This window comes from Ranitomeya variabilis, chromosome 1, assembly GCF_051348905.1.
Source record: "Ranitomeya variabilis isolate aRanVar5 chromosome 1, aRanVar5.hap1, whole genome shotgun sequence".
Lineage (NCBI taxonomy): Eukaryota > Metazoa > Chordata > Amphibia > Anura > Dendrobatidae > Ranitomeya > Ranitomeya variabilis.
The window spans coordinates 976448994-976468775 of record NC_135232.1 but is presented as its reverse complement, the minus strand read 5'-3'; the positions used below and the strand labels follow the sequence as shown (position 1 = coordinate 976468775).

At 43.5% G+C, this 19782-nt stretch overlaps 1 protein-coding gene across 5 annotated transcripts in view; it reads left to right on the top strand.

The window, feature by feature from the left end:
- Nucleotides 1-19782, top strand: part of MAP9 (microtubule associated protein 9) — a 241463-nt gene that overhangs the window by 94562 nt on the left and 127119 nt on the right. For all 5 annotated transcript variants that reach the window (XM_077279392.1, XM_077279389.1, XM_077279391.1 and 2 more), the window contains 2 exons: nucleotides 7412-7629; nucleotides 14304-14418. In XM_077279392.1, coding sequence (XP_077135507.1) covers nucleotides 7412-7629; nucleotides 14304-14418 — 333 coding nt within the window. The remainder of the gene's footprint in view (nucleotides 1-7411; nucleotides 7630-14303; nucleotides 14419-19782) is intronic.

Here is a 19782-nt window from a genome sequence, read left to right as displayed (position 1 = left end):
TGAAGGAGTAGAACCATCTCAAGGAGGATCACAAGGAAATGGACAGCATGTGGCCTAAATATGAGGCTATGTGCACACTTTGCGGTTTTTGCTGCGGATCCGCAGCGTTTTTGGACGCTGCCGATCCGCAGCAGTTTTCCATGTGGTGTACAGTACAATGGTAACCTATGGAAAACAAAAAACGCTGTGCACATGCTGCGGAAAAAACCGCGCTGAAACGCAGCAGTTTTCATTCTGCAGCATGTCAATTCTTTGTGCGGAATCCGCAGCAGTTTGGCACCTGCTCCATGTTAAAAACCCGCAGGTGTTGAAAACCGCAGTGGAAACCGCACAAAAAAACGCGATAAATCCGCAGTACTTTTTGCACTGCGGATTTCATCAAATCCGCTGCGGAAAAATCCGCAGCAGAATCCGCAAATTGTGCACATAGCCTAAATGTCTGAGCAAAGGGTCTGAATACTTATGACCATGTGATATTTCAGTTTTTCTTTTCTATTAACCCCTTAGCGACCTTTGACGCATACGCTGCGTCATGAAAGTCGGTGCCAAAGCGACCTATGACGCAGCGTATGCGTCATGGAGGGATCGCGTCCCTGCAGATCGGGTGAAGGGGTTAACTCCCATTTTACCCGATCTGCAGAGACAGGGGGAGTGGTGCTTCAGCCCAGGGGGGGTGGCTTCACCCCCCCGTGGCTACGATCGCTCTGATTGGCTGTTGAAAGTGAAACTGCCAATCAGAGCGATTTGTAATATTTCACCTAAAAAACTGGTGAAATATTACAATCCAGCCATGGCCGATGCTGCAATATCATCGGCCATGGCTGGAAAACCTGAAGTCACCCCCCCCACACCCACCGATCGCCCCCCCAGCCCTCCGTTAGTCCTCCGGTCCCCTCCGTCCGCCTGCCGGCTCCCCCGTCCTCCTGTCCGCTCCCTCCTTGCTCAGGATCCACCCCCCCTGTGCTCCGATCACCCCCCCTGTGCTCCGATCCACCCCCCCACCACCCCTTCATACTTACCGATCCTCCCGGTGTCCGGCCGTCTCCTCGCTGGGCGCCGCCATCTTGGAAAATGGCGGGCGCATGCTCAGTGCGCCCGCCGAATCTGCCAGTCGGCAGATTCCTTACAGGTACATTTTGATCGCTGTGGTAGGTTCTATCACAGCGATCAACATAAAAAAAATAATAAATAACCCCCCCCCCCCCTTTATCACCCCCATAGGGACAATAATAAAATAAAGAATTTATTTATTTTTTTTTCCACTGGGGTTAGGGTTAGAACTAGGGGTAGGGTTAGGGTTACGGGTAGGGTTAGGGGTAGGGTTATGGCATGTGCACACAGAGCGGATCGGCCGCGGATCCGCAGCGGATCGGCCGCGGATCGGCCGCGGATCGGCCGCGGATCGGCCGCGGATCGGCAGCGGATCGGCAGCGGATCGGCAGCGGATCGGCCGCGGATCCGCAGCGGATCGGCAGCGGATCCGCAGCGGATCCGCAGCGGATGGGCCGCGGATCCGCAGCGGATTGGCCGCGGATCCGCAGCGGATTGGCCGCGGATCCGCAGCGGATCGGTAGCGGATTGGCCGCGGATCCGCAGCGGATTGGCAGCGGATCCGCAGCGGATTGGCCGCTGCGAATTCGAAGCAGTTTTCCATCAAGTTTACAGTACCATGTACACCTAAGGAAAACCAAATCCGCTGTGCCCATGGTGCGAAAAATTCCGTGCAGAAACGCTGCGTTGTATTTTCCGCAGCATGTCAATTCTTTGTGCGGATTCCGCAGCGTTTTACACCTGTTCCTCAATAGGAATCCGCAGGTGAAATCCGCACAAAACAACACTGGAAATCTGCTGTAAATCCGCAGGTAAAACGCAGTGCCTTTTACCTGCAGATTTTTCAAAAATCGTGCGGAAAAATCTCACACGAATCCGCAACGAGGGCACATAGCCTTAGGGTTAGGGTTGGAATTAGAGTTAGGGTTGGAATTAGGGCTAGGGTTTGAAATAGGGTTAAGATTAGGCTTGTGGTTAGGGTTACGGATAGGGTTAGGGGTGTGTTGGGGTTACAGTTGTGGTTAGGGTTGGGATTAGGGTTACGGTTGGGATTAGGGTTAGGATTAGGGTTGGAATTAGGGTTACGGGTGTGTTGCGGTTAGGGTTGTGGTTAGGGGTGTGTTGGGGTTAGGGTTGTGATTAGGGTTATGGCTACAGTTGGGATTAGGATTAGGGGTGTGTTGGGGTTAGTGTTGAAGTTAGAATTGAGGGGTTTCCACTGTTTAGGCACATCAGGGGTCTCCAAACGCAACATGGCGCCACCATTGATTCCAGCCAATCTTGCGTTCAAAAAGTCAAATGGTGCTCCCGCCCTTCCAAGCCCCGACGTGCGCCCAAACAGTGGTTTACCCCCACATTTGGGGTACCAGCGTACTCAGGACAAACTGGGCAACAACTGTTGGGGTCCAATTTCTCCTGTTACCCTTGCAAAAATAAAAAATTACTTGCTAAAACATAATTTTTGAGGAAAGAACAATTATTTTTTATTTTCACGGCTCTGCGTTATAAACTTCTGTGAAGCACTTGGGGGTTGAAAGTGCTCACCACACATCTAGATAAGTTCCTTCGGGGGTCTAGTTTCCAAAATGGGGTCACTTGTGGGGTGTTTCTACTGTTTAGGCACATCAGGGGCTCTGCAAATGCAATGTGACGCCCGCAGACCATTCCATCAAAGTCTGCATTTCAAATGTCACTACTTCCCTTCCGAGCCCTGACGTGCGCCTAAACAGTGGTTTACCCCCACATATGGGGTATCAGCGTACTCACAACAAACTGGGCAACAAATATTGGGGTCCAAATTCTCCTGTTACCCTTGTGAAAATAAAAAATTGCTTGCTAAAACATCTTTTTTGAGGAAAGAAAAATGATTTTTTATTTTCACGGCTCTGCGTTGTAAACTTCTGTGAAGCACTTGGGGGTTGAACGTGCTCACCACACATCTAGATAAGTTCCTTGGGGGGTCTAGTTTCCAAAATGGGGTCACTTGTGGGGGGTTTCTACTGTTTAGGCACATCAGGGGCTCTGCAAATGCAATGTGACGCCCGCAGACCATTCCATCAAAGTCTGCATTTCAAATGTCACTACTTCCCTTCCGAGCCCTGACGTGCGCCCAAACAGTGGTTTACCCCCACATATGGGGTATGAGCGTACTCACAACAAACTGGGCAACAAATATTGGGGTCCAAATTCTCCTGTTACCCTTGTGAAAATAAAAAATTGCTTGCTAAAACATCTTTTTTGAGGAAAGAAAAATGATTTTTTATTTTCACGGCTCTGCGTTGTAAACTTCTGTGAAGCACTTGGGGGTTCAAAGTGCTCACCACACATCTAGATAAGTTCCCTTGGGGGTCTAGTTTCCAAAATGGAGTCACTTGTAGGGAGTTCCTACTGTTTAGGCACATCAGGGGCTCTGCAAACGCAACCTGATGCCCGCAGAGCATTCCATCAGTCTGCATTTCAAAACGTCACTACTTCCCTTCCGAACCCCGACGTGTGCCAAAACAGTGGTTTACCCCCACATATGGGGTATCAGCGTACTCAGGAGAAACTGGACAACAACTTTTGGGGTCCAATTTCTCCTGTTACTCTTGCAAAAATAAAAAAATTCTGGGCTAAAAAAATATTTTTGAGGAAAGGAAACACATTTTTTATTTTCACGGCTCTGCGTTATAAACTTCTGTGAAGCACTTGGGGGTTCAAAGTGCTCACCACACATCTAGATTAGTTCCTTGGGAGGTCTAGTTTCCAAAATGGGGTCACTTGTGCGGGAGCTCCAATGTTTAGGCACACAGGGGCTCTCCAAACGCGACATGGTGTCCGCTAATGATTGGAGCTAATTTTCCATTCAAAAAGCCAAATGGCGTGCCTTCCCTTCCGAGCCTTGCCGTGCGCCCAAACAGTGGTTTACTCCCACATATGAGGTATCGGCATACTCAGGAGAAATTGCCCAACAAATTTTAGGAACCATTTTATCCTGTTGCCCATGTGAAAATGAAAGAATTGAGGCTAAAAGAAATTTTGTGTGAAAAAAAAAAGTACTTTTTCATTTTTGCGGATCAATTTGTGAAGCACCTGGGGGTTTAAAGTGCTCACTATGCCTCTAGATGAGTTCCTTGGGGGGTCTAGTTTCCAAAATGGGGTCACTTGTGGAGGAACTCCAATGTTTAGGCACACAGGGGCTTTCCAAACGCGACATGGTGTCCGCTAACGATGGAGATAATTTTTCATTCAAAAAGTCAAATGGCGCTCCTTCCCTTCCGAGCCTTACCATGTGCCCAAACAGTGGTTTACCCCCACATGTGAGGTATTGGTGTACTCAGGAGAAATTGCCCAACAAAATTTAGGATCCATTTTATCCTGTTGCCCATGTGAAAATGAAAAAATTGAGGCAAAAATAATTTTTTTGTGAAAAAAAAAGTACTTTTTCATTTTTACGGATCAATTTGTGAAGCACCTGGGGGTTTAAAGTGCTCACTATGCTTCTAGATAAGTTCCTTGGGGGGTCTAGTTTCCAAAATGGGGTCACTTGTGGGGGAGCTCCAATGTTTAGGCACACGGGGGCTCTCCAAACGCGACATGGTGTCTGCTAAAGATTGGAGCCAATTTTTCATTGAAAAAGTCAAATGGCGCTCCTTCCCTTCCGAGCCCTGCCGTGCGCCCAAACAGTGGTTTACCCCCACATATGAGGTATCAGCGTACTCAGGACAAATTGGACAACAACGTCCGTGGTCCAGTTTCTCCTTTTACCGCTGGGAAAATAAAAAAATTGTTGCTAAAAGATCATTTTTGTGACTAAAAAGTTAAATGTTCATTTTTTCCTTCCATGTTGCTTCTGCTGCTGTGAAACACCTGAAGGGTTAATAAACTTCTTGAATGTGGTTTTGAGCACCTTGAGGGATGCAGTTTTTAGAATGGTGTCACTTTTGGGTATTTTCAGCCATATAGAACCCTCAAACTGACTTCAAATGTGAGGTGGTCCCTAAAAAAAATGGTTTTGTAAATTTTGTTGTAAAAATGAGAAATCACTGGTCAAATTTTAACCCTTATAACTTCCTAGCAAAAAAAAAAATTATTTCCAAAATTGTGCTGATGTAAAGTAGACATGTGGGAAATGTTATTTATTAACTATTTTGTGTCACATAACTCTCTGGTTTAACAGAATACAAATTCAAAATGTGAAAATTGCAAAATTTTCAAAATTTTCGCCAAATTTCCGTTTTTTTCACAAATAAACTCAGAAATTATCGACCTAAATTTACCACTAACATGAAGCCCAATATGTCACGAAAAAACAATCTCAGAACCGCTAGGATCCGTTGAAGCGTTCCTGAGTTATTACCTCATAAAGGGACACTGGTCAGAATTGCAAAAAATGGCAAGGTCATTAAGGCCAAAATAGGCTGGGTCATGAAGGGGTTAAATTTGCAAAAATTTCTACATACCTGTTTTTTCTGTCAAGATGGGGTGCAGAGTGTACATTAATGAGAAAAAAATGAACTTTTTTGAATTTAACAAATGGCTGCAATGAAACAAAGAGTGAAACATGTAAAGGGGTCTGAATACTTTCCGTACCCACTGTACATTGTAAGATCTCATTCAGACAACCGTTTTTCTCATCTCTCCATGTTTTTCACAGATAATATTATATATTTTTTATTTACTGTATATACCGCCAACATATTCCCCAGCACTTTACAATTAGATACAACTCATACTTATGATATTTGATCATTTCGTGGGACTGAGTTGTCTGCACAAAGGCACGTCGGATAAAACTATCCCATGCAGGTCTATGGGTTTTAGAAAAATCGGATATCACTCGGATGCTGTCACGCTTTGTTTCAGGGTGGGGAAAGCCGCTACAGTAGTGACCCCAGCTCCGGCGTCCCTTTTCAGTATCCCAGCATGCACTGGGGATTCTCAAATGAAGCGTCATGTGAACGGAAGTAAAAAATAAAAGCAGGAGGATAAAGTACAATGAGAAAAGGAGGGAATTTTTAATTAAAGTGTACTAGAAAAGTGATTTGATTACAACATTAAATAGACATTTAGGATTTAATTCAACCTTGGTTTCAGGTCACCCCTTTAAAGGGAACCTGTCACCAGGTTAGGCCGATATAAGATACGGCCATCACCTTTCAGTGCTGATATGCACCATTATAGAATACTGTCTATAAGCCCTGAAAGGTGATGGCCGTATCTCGTATCAGCCAAAGCTGGTGACAGGTTCCCTTTAAGTAGGGCAGTTTTGTTAAAACGTGTACCCCAACCTTAGACATTTCTGCCACATTAATATTAACGCTGAGATATGAATGTACAGTAAAAAAGGAGTCCTCCTGCCCTGCGGTGATGTGAGACCCCCATCTTTCAGACATCTCAGCTGTAATATTCATTCTTCAATGGCTCATATCAATTCCATATGTCAGATATGAGCAAATATTGCCAAATTCAATTCAACTTAATGCGGCACTCACTACGCCTTGAGTGCTGACATGCCTGGCACCGACGTGACCTTGTGGGCAACCCCTTCATATTGGATATGAGTAATTGCTGTAAAATCTTTGTTTTTCAGTTAACACAATAACATCCTATTTCAATTATTTATTTATTGCCTGGCAAAATCTTTTAAGTAGATTTCTTAGAACAGTATTGTACTTCTCCAAAATATATTGTCATACCTTGTAACAATGGCCAGGTGGGACTCATATTGACAATGTATTATGAGTGTATTATTTTGTCAGCCACCAGATGGCAGCAGTCTCCTTAATAATGTGCGATGTGCTGAGCACACCATGCCCGCTGGACACCCTGTATGTAGTGTTTGCACCCAATTCATCATTTGTTGGGGGGCTTATGTTGCCATTTTTGGGGGGATCTTGTGGTATTTGTTGTTATTTTTTGCATCCAATTCTTCAAAGAAAAACGTGGTTCGTGAATTTTGTGCAAATCAAAAATGCTCTTTTTTTTTTCTTTTTCCCGACTTTCATGTAAAAAATATTGCATGTTCCTTTAAAATGTTTCATATATTTCCGGAAATATTTCAGACCTACATAAAATCCCTCCCGGGGAGGTTTGACTGCAGTACGTTTTGGCAAAAATGTCTTAGAAACTTGCTAAAAAGTTGCAATTGATGTAACCCAAAACATCTGGAAAGCCTAAATCTCACCCACAATGGCGAGTATAATCAAAAAAAGCAACAAAAACAGACAAACACATAAAATAGACTACAAATTAGAAGAATAAGCTCAAATGGAAAAGCACGAAAAGGTGCAATTGCAAGAAGGAATCGTGGCCTTACATAGTAAGAAAAAAATGCTGAAAAGGATTTGATTTGTGTTAATAATATATTTCTCTCGTCTAGCCCAAGGTCTTGGCATCTCCTTATCTGATGAGGGCTTCCCGCCTGCTCCGCTGCATAGGAACTTGTCGGAGAGAAGCGGTCACCTGGAAGATAAATCTGAGGGGAAACGCGCCAGAGACGGGCCGGCGTCACTCTCCGCGCCTTCTTCTCTAATGAGGCTTAATGATAGCATTTCTGCTTCCAAGACACAGACTTTCTCGGAGAGATGTAGCCCAGAGGTAATTACAATGTTCACAAGGCCGTGCGTCTTTTTGACGGTAGGAAACGTTCTAACTCATTGCTTTAATAAGAACGGTTTTCATTTTGCTCGTCGTGAGGGAAAGCCGGCAGCCACGGTAAATGGTCGCTGCCCTTGAGGCGACGATTATGATTGTAGGTACTAGATGACACATGCTGACTCTCCGTGAGCTCCTACCCAGTGCATCCCAGACTTCCAGATATTTCCGTATGGCATTTAAGGTGACATTATACCATTAGGGGACAGGTTTTATGTGTGTGCAAATTAAGGTGCGCTGCCATCGTCTACTGGGATGGATGCCTGATAATTGTCATCTGCAACACTACGGATAGTTACACCCTACTGTCATCAGTCCCCAACCTCTTCCTTTCTCATTCTGTGGGTAACAGAGTGATGACCCAGACCCTGATTCCAGCCCTTTATCACCTGCCTAATGCCGTGAACTAGTCATGATATCAGCCAAGCGCACGAGTGCTCGTATTTATGAGCTGCGTCTCCGTCCATCCTCCCACAGCTGATACAGGAGGAGAAGGCTATCAATCAGCGTCGAGAGCCCGGGGCAGGGTTATACCACACCACAGCACACACCAGCCTGGTAACTGACTCCCTTCAGACAAGGCAGGGGACAGGTCTTCATGATATCAGCCAAGCGCACAAGTGCTCGTATTTATGAGCTGCGTCTCCGTCCATCCTCCCACAGCTGATACAGGAGGAGAAGGCTATCAATCAGCGTCGAGAGCCCGGGGCAGGGTTATACCACACCACAGCACACACCAGCCTGGTAACTGACTCCCTTCAGACAAGGCCAGGGACTGGTCTTCAGAAGCAACTTAGACTTATTCTTGGTCATCTTGGAAGAAGTTCCAACATGCACTAACTTTATGCTGAGCATAAAGTAAAGATCGGGGTTGTCAGGCTGAGTATGGCTGAGTATGGCTGGGCGGCCATTAGCTTTACCCTTCAGGGGTTTTATATTTGCAAATCTGGCAGAAATTGTGTTAGAAATTTGTCTCTGATTTCTGCTGTGGATCTACGTAGGGATAAGCCCCATTCTCTGCAGGCTTCTAATCCAAAAACCTCTCCGTGTGAAATCCGAAATAAAGTAGCACGCGTCTTATACGTGCAGATTTTTCTTTGCTTTGAAGTCTGAATGAGGCAAACGAAAATTGAATGTATAGGTGGGCACACAGGAAATATACAGGGATCAACCCAATGCATAGAGTACAAACCGTGGCAAAGACAAAGATAAAAGGGGTATACAAAAACGGTATCACCTTTTTCAAATATTTATCAAAAAATATACATGGACAAAGAAAACACAGACTAAACAATTAAAACCATTTAAAAAGCCTTATGCCATTGAAATCCTGACTATAAATAGTGGTCTTTCCCAAAATAGTCACAATAAACAAGGAAACCATCAAGATATCAAGAAATGAGACAAAAATATAGACAATATAATATCCTATAATGCTCATCAATGTCAACAAATTATCTCCATTGATGGTGTGCTGCCAGCCAAAGAAACAAGATAATAAAGTGCGCTGCTTCTAAGATAATGCCCATAATGCATGTAAAGTGTATCCACCAAAAAATATCTAGACATAAGAATACATTAATAGGTTAATCCATACGTGCTATGAGTCAGGTTAACAGCCAATAACCAAGTAAGGTTCCTGTTCTTAGAGGCAAAATAGCATTTAGGCAGCCATGAAAGTCTTGATGGAAACGAAAATGATGATGCCACTAGGGAAACAAGCCCCACGCGTATCGGCACATAGTGTCTTTCTCAGGGGTCTTCCTCAACCATATTATTCAAGCATGCTGAGGTAACTGTTAGCACAAGAGCGTGCTCGGATAACAGCCTATCCGAGCATGATCGCTCATTAGTAGTAGTGAGAAATTACAAAAATGTTGTCGAACTAAACAGGTACAGATGTAGTAAAGGCTACCTTGACTCACTTCATATCAATGTAATTTGGTATCTAACTTAACATCGGCCAATGAGTTGTTATCTTATTCCTCTTAAGTGAGATGACATCAGGATAGTGGGCCGTTGTTAGGGCTATGCCCACCCGGGTCCCCTCCCCGATACTCACTTCCTCGCTCCTGCATCCCGGCGTGCTGCTGGAGGGGATCGTGGCGGACATCTCCTGCGCTGTCGGCCTCGCAGTCGGCGGTAGAACTTCGGGTCTTGCACATGCGCACTAGGACACAGCCGTGCGCGCTGCCTGCACCTTTAACCTCTGCGGTACCGCAACCTGGAAGCACCCCTGACCAATGAAGCTTCGCCGACAGGTATTTCAGACCGCCCTCCCTTAGTGAAGGCGCCTGATTATTGTGTTACTCTTTGTGCCAGTACTTAGGCCCTTGATATCTGGACTCCGTGTCTGTCTTTCTTGTGGCTACTCGCCTTCCAGTGTCTTGGTCTCTTTTGCCCCTCCTGTGACCTTCTGCCCTTTGGTCTTATGCTGCTCCTCCTAGTCACCCCTACTGTTGCTGCCCTTCCCGTCCATCCCTGGTTGTCCCGTTTCCACAATTCCCTTTGGCCTCCGACCCTGTCCTCCGTCTCTTGCTCCTATCCTTGTCTGTCAGTGTTACATGGTGATACCTTCTTCCCGTCTCCTCGGTATTCCCTGTCCTGTATTATTTTTGTCCCTTTTTTGACCTTTTTCCTCCCTACGAGCTGCCCTCTTGGTACCGGTTTTCGTGGTACTCTTGCACCCTGGGCCTGCCCCTAACGATCCCTGTATAGGGGTTGTATTTATCTGGTCAGCTCGCCCAGTGTGGGTATGGTGCCGTGACCTAGAGGGTCCACTCTAGGAAGTTTGCCGCTTCCAGGCGTAACAGCCGATAGTCATGATAACCTTTGCTAGATCTGTACATACAGCTGAACTACACTAACAGAATTCTGCAGAGGTTTTACCATTTAGAGTAGGCGTATTCTAAGCTGAAAAGTCAGTGAGGACGTTCATCATGGACTTTTGGTGACTCAGATAGACCTGCGTGCTCTGAACATGTCCTTCCTTCAGCGAGCGCACAAAACACAACTTTGATGTCATCCTATTTATACCAACCCAAAAACAATCTACTTGTAAAAATGTCATTACCAGTCCTTCAAAGGGGATTTAATTAGAGACATAAGAAATCAGATTTCTCATGCTCATTAAAGATATTGTGACGAAGTGCAGGAAAGACGCATGAAATATTAATGTCAAGTGTCCTAATCCCATGAGATGTATCTGAGCGCTTAGAATAAAGCAATTATGGAGATTGGCAGTAAACATGGCCCTGTTTTATTTTGTATCCCAATGAATTGCCAGTTTATTTCTGGGACAGGATTTTTCTGTTTTATTTCGTGACCCATCATCCTTGTCATTACATCCATGTGATCTAGTGGCCTATGTACAAGGATGACACATGGTCGCTGCTACATAGGAAGAATCTTTAGTAATATAGTGCCAATGTTTGTGCAATGAAAAGTACAGCAAATAAGGAAAGAAGAAAAGAAGTCCTTGCCAAGATCTTACAATCTAAGTGGAACGTGCTTAGCGAGACAATAGGTACACAATGCCAATTTTGTTCACGGTCTCATTGTTGGCAAGTGACTGTAACTTTAAGATGACCTGCTGTCTTCATTCCAGAAGTTTCCAGTATCCGCACTCTGGCTGTAGAAATTATTTTACTCAACTTTCACAGGGACAACTGTGCAATCCTTCAACATAATTTCCCTGTTTTTCAATACTCTTTGTTCATCATGTGGAAATTTTTTGACTCGCCCCCGTATATGTACACACTACCCACTATTCTACAATTATTGAATACAAGAATTTCACTGTTTTTACACTATGTAAACAAAACAACAATTTTCGATCAAAACATGTATTAGCCATCCACCAGCATCAAGGTGACCTCAATGGACGGACTCTGACTATAGTGACTTACCTCGCTATGTGACTAACTTGGCCTCAAATGAACTTTGGAGGAGATAGAAATCGGATTAACTCAAATTAAAATCTGTCTGGGAAAGCTAAGTGGCTAAGGATGCACAGCCCGGGGGGCGGCCACATGCTCCACTGTACAATGAAGAAAACATAGCACAAGGCCACCACTCCTATTAGTATTAAATCAATGTGCAAGTGCACATGTACTATGGCCAGCATATAAACATATAAGTAGAGACATTTGTGACCATGTGTATGAGACATGAACTATGAAAAATGAAAAGAACGGCAAAAAGCCAATATAGCAGTGAAAAAAATCCACATATCCATTTTGGCTCTCTTACATTGAGCCTTCCTAAATTCAGGGCATGGAACATACAGTGGAAATATTGACCAGTCACATTAAAACTCATGTTAAATTGTAATCTATACACAGCTGCCATCATTTGCAGTGATTTTCATTAACCTCATATAAAGTTTAGTTGTTCTAGTAGGATTTCCTGACATTTTCTTAGTTACATTGTACAGTAAAAGCCATGAGGCGTAAACTTCATAGAAAACAGCAGGGGGATCTCGTTGAAAGTTATCAGTTAGCAGAAGGCTACACAAAAATTTCCAAGGCATTAGATTACCTTGGGACACTGTGAAGACGGCCATCACGAAGTGGAAGTGGCTTAAATTTGGCACAACAGTGACATTGCCTAGAACTGGACGTCCCTCAAGAATTGATGAAAATACAAGAAGAAATCTGGTCCGGGAGGCTGTTAGGAGGCCTACATCAACACTACAGAAGCTGCTGGAGTTTCTGTCAGGAATTGTTTGTGTACTGCTTTTGACAAGAATCTCCCATAGTCTTCATATGTGTTGCATGAGGGTTTTAGAGTGGCAAAACAGAAGCATTTTCTTACAAAGAAAAAACATCCAAACCTGGTGTAGGGATCTGTACTCACTCAGCTGTTGTTGAGGTAGGCACATGAAGCGGAATCACTGAAGTGTCCAAGCAAGTTTATTCAAAAAGCATTAACTGCTCTGGTTAGAAAAAAATAAATGAATAACCTTTCCCGGCACAAAGTAGCAAACAGGAAAAAAAAAGGTACACAGTCCTTGTAGTACACCCGGTCCGCCCGCACAGGTCAGTGTCTTTTACAACACACACAATAGAGGCGGCCACAGACACTGAATGAGGCAATTGGCCTCCATTTTATTCACCATCTCTTTTGACCGCTCGTAAAACCCGGCCCTGGAGCGGCCCAAAACAATTCTTTCAGTACTATATGTGCTGGAGCATACCTCCGAGCTCACATCACCGCAGCTAATAGCCGCGATGACACATATCTCCCATCAAGGACTTGTCCGGTGGCCATCTTACGCTGACTATATTTTGTCAAAACCTACATCAATTCTGACCAAAGGATGTACGTAAATGTGTTATGTACTGATGAAACCAAGGTTGAAGTTTATGGCCATCATTTAAAAAGATGTTTGGCACAATGGCAACATTGCACATCACCAAAAGAACACCGTACCTGCAGTGAAGCATGGTGGAGGCAACACTATGCTTGAGGCTATTTTTTGGTCGCTAGAACTGTGGCTTTAGTCAAGCTTTAGGGAATTATGAACAATTCCAATTATCGGTCAATTTACATCAAAACCTCAGGCCTTTGCTAAAAATCTGAAGATGAAGAGGAGTTTCACCTTTCAGCACAACAACGACCCTAAACCTAACTCTAAATTAACAAAAGAATTACTTCTCCAGAAGATCAAAGTCTTAAAATGGCCCAGCCCATGCCCAGACCTGAATCCAATTGAAAATCTTTTAGTTGTCTTGAAGAGGGCGCTGTACACAGGTGCTACCCTCACAATCTGTCAGATTTGGAGCACTAGTGCATGGAAGAGTGGGCGAAGATTGCCAATTCTAGATGTTCCGTGCTGATAGACTCCTACCAAAACTAATAAATGCTGTCATAAATTCAAATTGTACTTCAACAAAGTATTTATTTGCTTATTTATGCAAGCACATGATTTTAGTTTTTTTTTTTTTTCTTTTCTCGCTTGAAAATATTTGTGTGTACACCTATATATACATTCTATAATGTCTCCTTTTATTCTTCATGTAATACGATTATGATGTGACTTTTTTTTACCTTGTCACATTTGATGCTGCCTGACTATTATCCCAGTGTTATTACTAATGACATGGCGTGCTGTTTTATCTAATGTCACTAACAGTAGACGCCGTCAAAAGACCCCAGGAGCCAGACTCTAGTAAGTGCTGAGATGAATGAAATCACTTACTTTTACTTATGGTATGGAAATATCTTGGTAATCCAAGTGAGATCTGGTGCTAGGGTTAAAGCACAACTCAATATTGGCTCATTCACCCCCAATTGTTGCCAGGTCTGATGGGAAGTGGTGAATATCATAATGGCAGAGAAGAGGGGGGATCTGAGAAGTCCTGTACACAAAATGGGGATTACAGGAGGTGTGGGCACGACAAAGGTTGTATGTAAGGTGATCCCTGGAGAGGTGTCTGCTAAGTGTGATGGAGAGGAGCAGAGGTGACCTCACAGGAGAGAAGGTGCATGCATTGTGTCATTCCTCCGCTCTCCATGTGGTGACGCAGTGGAGGGAGAGGCACAATTCTAGCACTTTTTATGTATCCGCTCTTTGTAGACTTTACATAAGTCATTTCCAATCTGTCATCTGACAGGGACTTTGGCCGTCCGGTCCACCAACACCAGCATCAAGAGTGAAGCCTCTCCCGATAGCAGCTGAGAAACATAACAAAACCAGGTCTAAGGGAGACTCTGAAGAGATAATAAAAGGTATGCGTGACCCAATGCCCCATTGCAGTAATGCACCTTCCTATCTACGTCTGTTCCGCTGGAATATTACATGCTCACAACATGACTCTTTATGCTGAATACAGAATATTTATCATTATATCAGCAGCGGTCTGTGAGTGTCTTTTTCAATTACTGCTAATAAAAGGGAACCTGTCAGCTTAATATACTGCTGCCGCCACCATATACGCATCATGATGCAAGTCCCCATACTCCTTTGGAATCAATAGCACGGCATACCTTTTGAAAACTAGTTTTATAGAGGTCCCTGTGCCAAGGGATGTGTCTCCGGGCCACACATGGCACCAACTCTCTGTCTGCAATCGATGCCCCTGTGCTTTTGATGGACATAAAGTGTGTCCCATACCATCCAAAAAAGATGTCAATCAAGGGTAGAGGGGTGGCCATTGCAGATTGAGAAGTGCCGAGCGCGGGCCACAGACCCATCAGACCACTCAGCACTGATTTACCTGCAGCATGGGACCTTATAAATATTGTTTTCTAAAGCACCACTAGCGTTTCTTTTATTCCTCTGCCGAAGTGGTGCTTTAAGTGTAAGTCCACTGCCCCTTTTCTCATATTCACCTGCCGCCTTCATTGTTTTCCAGTGTCGGTCTCCAGCGAAAAATGACCTACCGGCAGCTCTAGTGTTTCATGGAGCTGCGCAGAGGTCGTAAGAAGCCTATTAGGTATATACTCACCCTCGGACGCGCCCTGCTTCTTTCCGGCATCCTTCCTTCCTAAGAATCAGGCCTTCCAGGACCTTCGGTGACGTCACGGTGACGTCGCGGCTTGTGATTGGTCGCGCGAGCGGTCACATGGGCGGCCGCGCGACCAATCACAAGCCGCGACATCACCGCAAGGTCCTGGAAGGCTGATTCTAAGGAAGGAAGGTTCCCGCTTAGTACCAGGGCGCATCAGATGGTAAGTATGGCGATATTTTTTATTTTAATTCTTTATTTTACACTTAAATCTGAATTCCGATACCAATTCCCGATATATCTTAAACATATCGGGAATCGGTATCGGAATTCCGATTCCAGATTCAAAAGATCGCCGACTTCATGGCCGACCCCACACAGGGGTCGGGTCGGGTTTCATGAATTGAAAATTCGAATTGCCGACCCGTTTCGCTCAACCCTACTCATAACAAGTGTGTAATTCCACCAGATAAAGGTGATCTGATCATCGCCTATATGTAGCTGAGCCGATCGGTTTGTGGCAGCTTCTAGTCTCCCATGGAGACTATTGAAGCATGCCAAAAGTAAAAAAAATGTTTTTAAAAATGCATATAATGCCTCTTTTTCACGTATGTGTTCCATGATTTTAACGAACAGAACATTTATTATAGTCTATGAGGCTGTTCACATGTCTGTGTTTTTTGCGGACAATACATTGTTGCCAAAATCATAGAGGCGTCTGTTTTTTGAAAGCAGCATGAATGAAAATAACCCATACAAGTCTATGGGTCGGTGAAAATCATGGACAGGACATGGATGACATCAGTGTACAGTCTCTGCTGGCTGTGATTACCATTGTACTGGACAGGGGAAACTTTGTCATTGAGTTATCCATAATGTGAAAATCACCAAAACTGACCAACCACTGATGACACTTGGATCCAAGACACTACTGACATTGTTTGTGTACATGAAGAAACATGGCCCAAGGTGGTGGCAGCTAATGAAGAGAAAACCTGATGACAAGTTCCCTTTAAACCTATTAAATTGTGTTAACTCTGTAAAAATCATTTTTATTGCATTGTTGAGATATTTTACAGGTCCAAGGGCAAATTTCTCAGGTATTTGAACCCACCGAATTTTTCCAGAGGAAGAAGTTTCAGGAAACCCCAGTGTTTATTTTATCTTCCTGAAACGTTCTTTTTAGTGTTGTTGTTTTTTATTTTATTTTATTTATTTTTTTTGTTTTAGTATCCTAATTGCTATTTTCGCTGTTTTGATTGCTGTTATTTTTCAGCAGTGAAGAAACCGCTAGCAATTTTTCAATCAAAAGTACTGGCAACATTCTCATTCTCATTTTTACATAGGAATGTGTATGTTCATTCTGTTGAGCATTTTATTGGCGCTTTGTCAGGCGGGTTTCAAAGCAGAGCTACCTGAAAAAGACATTGTGTGCATAGCGTTTTTTTCTGCCACAAAAATGTTCCTCAGGAAGATGAAGGTTTCTTTTTGCTTTTCTTTTTATACTGTTGTGGATGCTGTTTTTGTGCATAGTTTTTTTTTTTTTTAATTTTTACATTTAAAGCCTGAATCAGGCATCCGTGTTCTGCGGTCTGTCCTATGCATGGACCCACTGCGCGTCTGCTTACCCGAATTCAACAGCTTCATAGGCATAAATGAGACTGTTGAGTTCGAGCCAGAAGATCCACAGGTAGACAGGTATCGAGGTTTGTACTCGGACCACAAAACATGGATCTGTGAAATTAGCCTGATTCATTCAGTGGCCAAAGCAGAAATTTTGTATCAGACAGGAACGCCTCAGGATTTGACATGTTGCTTAAAGGGGTATTCCCATCTCTAAGATACTATCTCAATATATAGTAGTTATAATAATATTAGAAAATGCCTTCAATTAGAAATATAGTATAGTCCTTCTGTTTCCCTACGTCGCTAACCCCATGTGCAGGGCATTGCAGTAGCTTAAGTATCCATTGTTATTACCACTGATATTGCGACAAAAAGCTGTTAGTGGTCGTAACCATGGATATCTAAGGTCCTGCAATGCCCAGCACCTGGGGTAAAGGACCTAGCAAATCAGAAGAACTGTTACATTTCTAACTGGAGGTATTTGTTAATATTATTGTTGTTAAATCTATTACATATTGGGATAGGAGATAGGAATACCCCTTTAACCCCTTTCTGACATCTGGCATAATAGAATGCCGATGTCACACTCCCTCCCTTTGATGTGAGCTCCGGCACTGAGCCCACATCTTTCCCGCGACATGTCGGCTGTTTTGAACAGCTGACATGTGCCCGCAATAGCCAAGAGTGGAATCGCGATCCACCCGCAGCTGTTAACCAGACTCGGACAGCGGCGTTTAACAAGCACTTCCGGCAATCGCGCCGGAAACCTGCCCACCAGTGACACATGTCACATGCTCGCGGGTCACTGGTGTGTTGGCATGACAACCGGAGGTTTCCTCGAGACTTCTATAGTTGGCAGTGCCGGATTGCTGTGAGCGCCACCCAGTGGTCAGAGCTCATAGCAAGTAATTCTGCTATATAGAGGCGATCTGATCATCTCCTCTATGTAGCAGAGCCGATCGAGTTGTGGCAGCTTCTATCCTCCCATGGAAACTATTGAAGTATGGCAAAAATAAATAAAAATATGTATTTAAAAATATTAAAAAAAATATAAAAGTTCAAGTCACCCCCCTTTCACCCCATTCAAAAAATCAAACATACACATATTTGGTATTGCCGTGTTCAAAATCGCCCGATCTATCAATAAAAAAAAAGGATTAACCTGATCGCTAAACGGCATATGGAGAAAAAAAAGTCAAAACACCAGAATTACGTTTTTTTTGGTTGCCGCTACATTGCATTAAAATACAATAACGGGCGATCAAAACATAATATCTGCACCAAACTTGTATCATTAAAAACGTCAGCTCGACACGTAAAAAATAAGCCCTCACCCAATCCCAGATCACGAAAAATGGAGAGAGTCTCCATTTTTCGTGATCTGGGATTGGGTGAGAGCGTATTTTTTTATGTGCCGAGCTGACGTTTTTAATGATACAATTTTGGTGCAGATATTATGTTTTGATCGCCCGTTATTGGAACAGGTATTGGAAAATGACGCAATATTTTTTTTTTTATACAAAGTTTGGCATTTTTTTTCACCACTTAGATAAAAAGGAACCTAGACATGTTTGGTGTCTATGAACTCGTAATGACCTGGAGAATCATAATGGCAGGTCAGTTTTAGCATTTAGTGAACCTAGCAAAAAAGCCAAGCAAAAAACAAGTGTGGAATTGCACTTTTTTGCAATTTCACCGTACTTGGAATTTTTTTCCCGTTTTCTAGTTCATGAGATGGTAAATCCAATGGTGTCATTCAAAAGTACAACTCGTTCTGCAAAAAACAAGCCCTCACATGGCCATATTGATGGAAAAATAAAGGTATGGCTCTGAGAAGAAGGGGAGCGAAAAACAAAAATGCAAAACCGAAAAAAGCTCCGGGGGCTAAGGGATTAAGATGGTGTTAAAAACAACATCCTATACTTTAGCGTGTTATCCCCTTGATATCTGTAAGAAGCTTTTTGCCTGCTTCCACTTTACATTGTTTTCTGCTTCCGCTCAGTTCTTACTCAGTTTTGTCGCCTCCTTTATCACATTGCACAAATATATATAATAATTGGACATTTTATATTTGCTTTCTGTTTTTATTTCATCATGTGATCTCTGGTGGGCTAGGATGGTGAAGGGGTCAGTGGTAATATACGGTAGGTAAGCACTCTAGGGTTTGGAATTAATACGGAGCATCCCTGTTATATCTTTCTAATGACTGGATCTCGGCTTTTGTAATACAGGACTCCACAGCATCGTCTCTACTTCACACGGCCATAACTGCCGGGCACTGAGGGGAGCTCAGCGTATACATATTTATACAGCGCTGATAGAACATAATGCTGAACTAACAGTATAAATCCATCCATAAGTAGCCGCACGCAGAGATCACTTCATCATCTTATTTTCATCATTTGTCTCCAGAGCTCGGTGCTGCGGAGTGGCCCCTTCATCCTTCCAGGGCCATTACTAGTGTGGCCATTGCTGTAGTTACACCCATGCCCTCGGCTTTTGATTAAGTGAAGAATTCGCTGTGGCCGAGTATCTGCTTTTCACACATGACTTCCCGATGTTCTCTCCTCTTTATTGTCTTTACTATGACAAGTATTTGCCACACAAGAGTCGTCTAATTTTGGGAGTTGGCAACGATAATATAATTGTTAAATATATTCTGGGATCAGAAACCACAATTTCTAAAAAAGTTTTACAGAATGTTTCTCCGATCTGGTATTTTATGTCAATTTAAATGAGTTGTCCAGACAAAACTCAGCCTTGCCCATAGGACTGAATGAGTGAAAAATAACAAATTTATGACAACTCCCCACTGGCCCCATCTGAATCCTGCACAGTTCTCTTTGTGGTCTGCGTCTGAGGGTGGAGAGTCACCGGAGTTCAACCAACCCCTGGACTATTGCATTGCGTGATTGACTGCAGTGGTCCGGTGACTTTAAAGTGAATCTGTCAGCAGATTTTTACTATGTAATCTGAAGGCAGCATGTTGTATAGGTTAGAATACTGATTGTTTGCATGC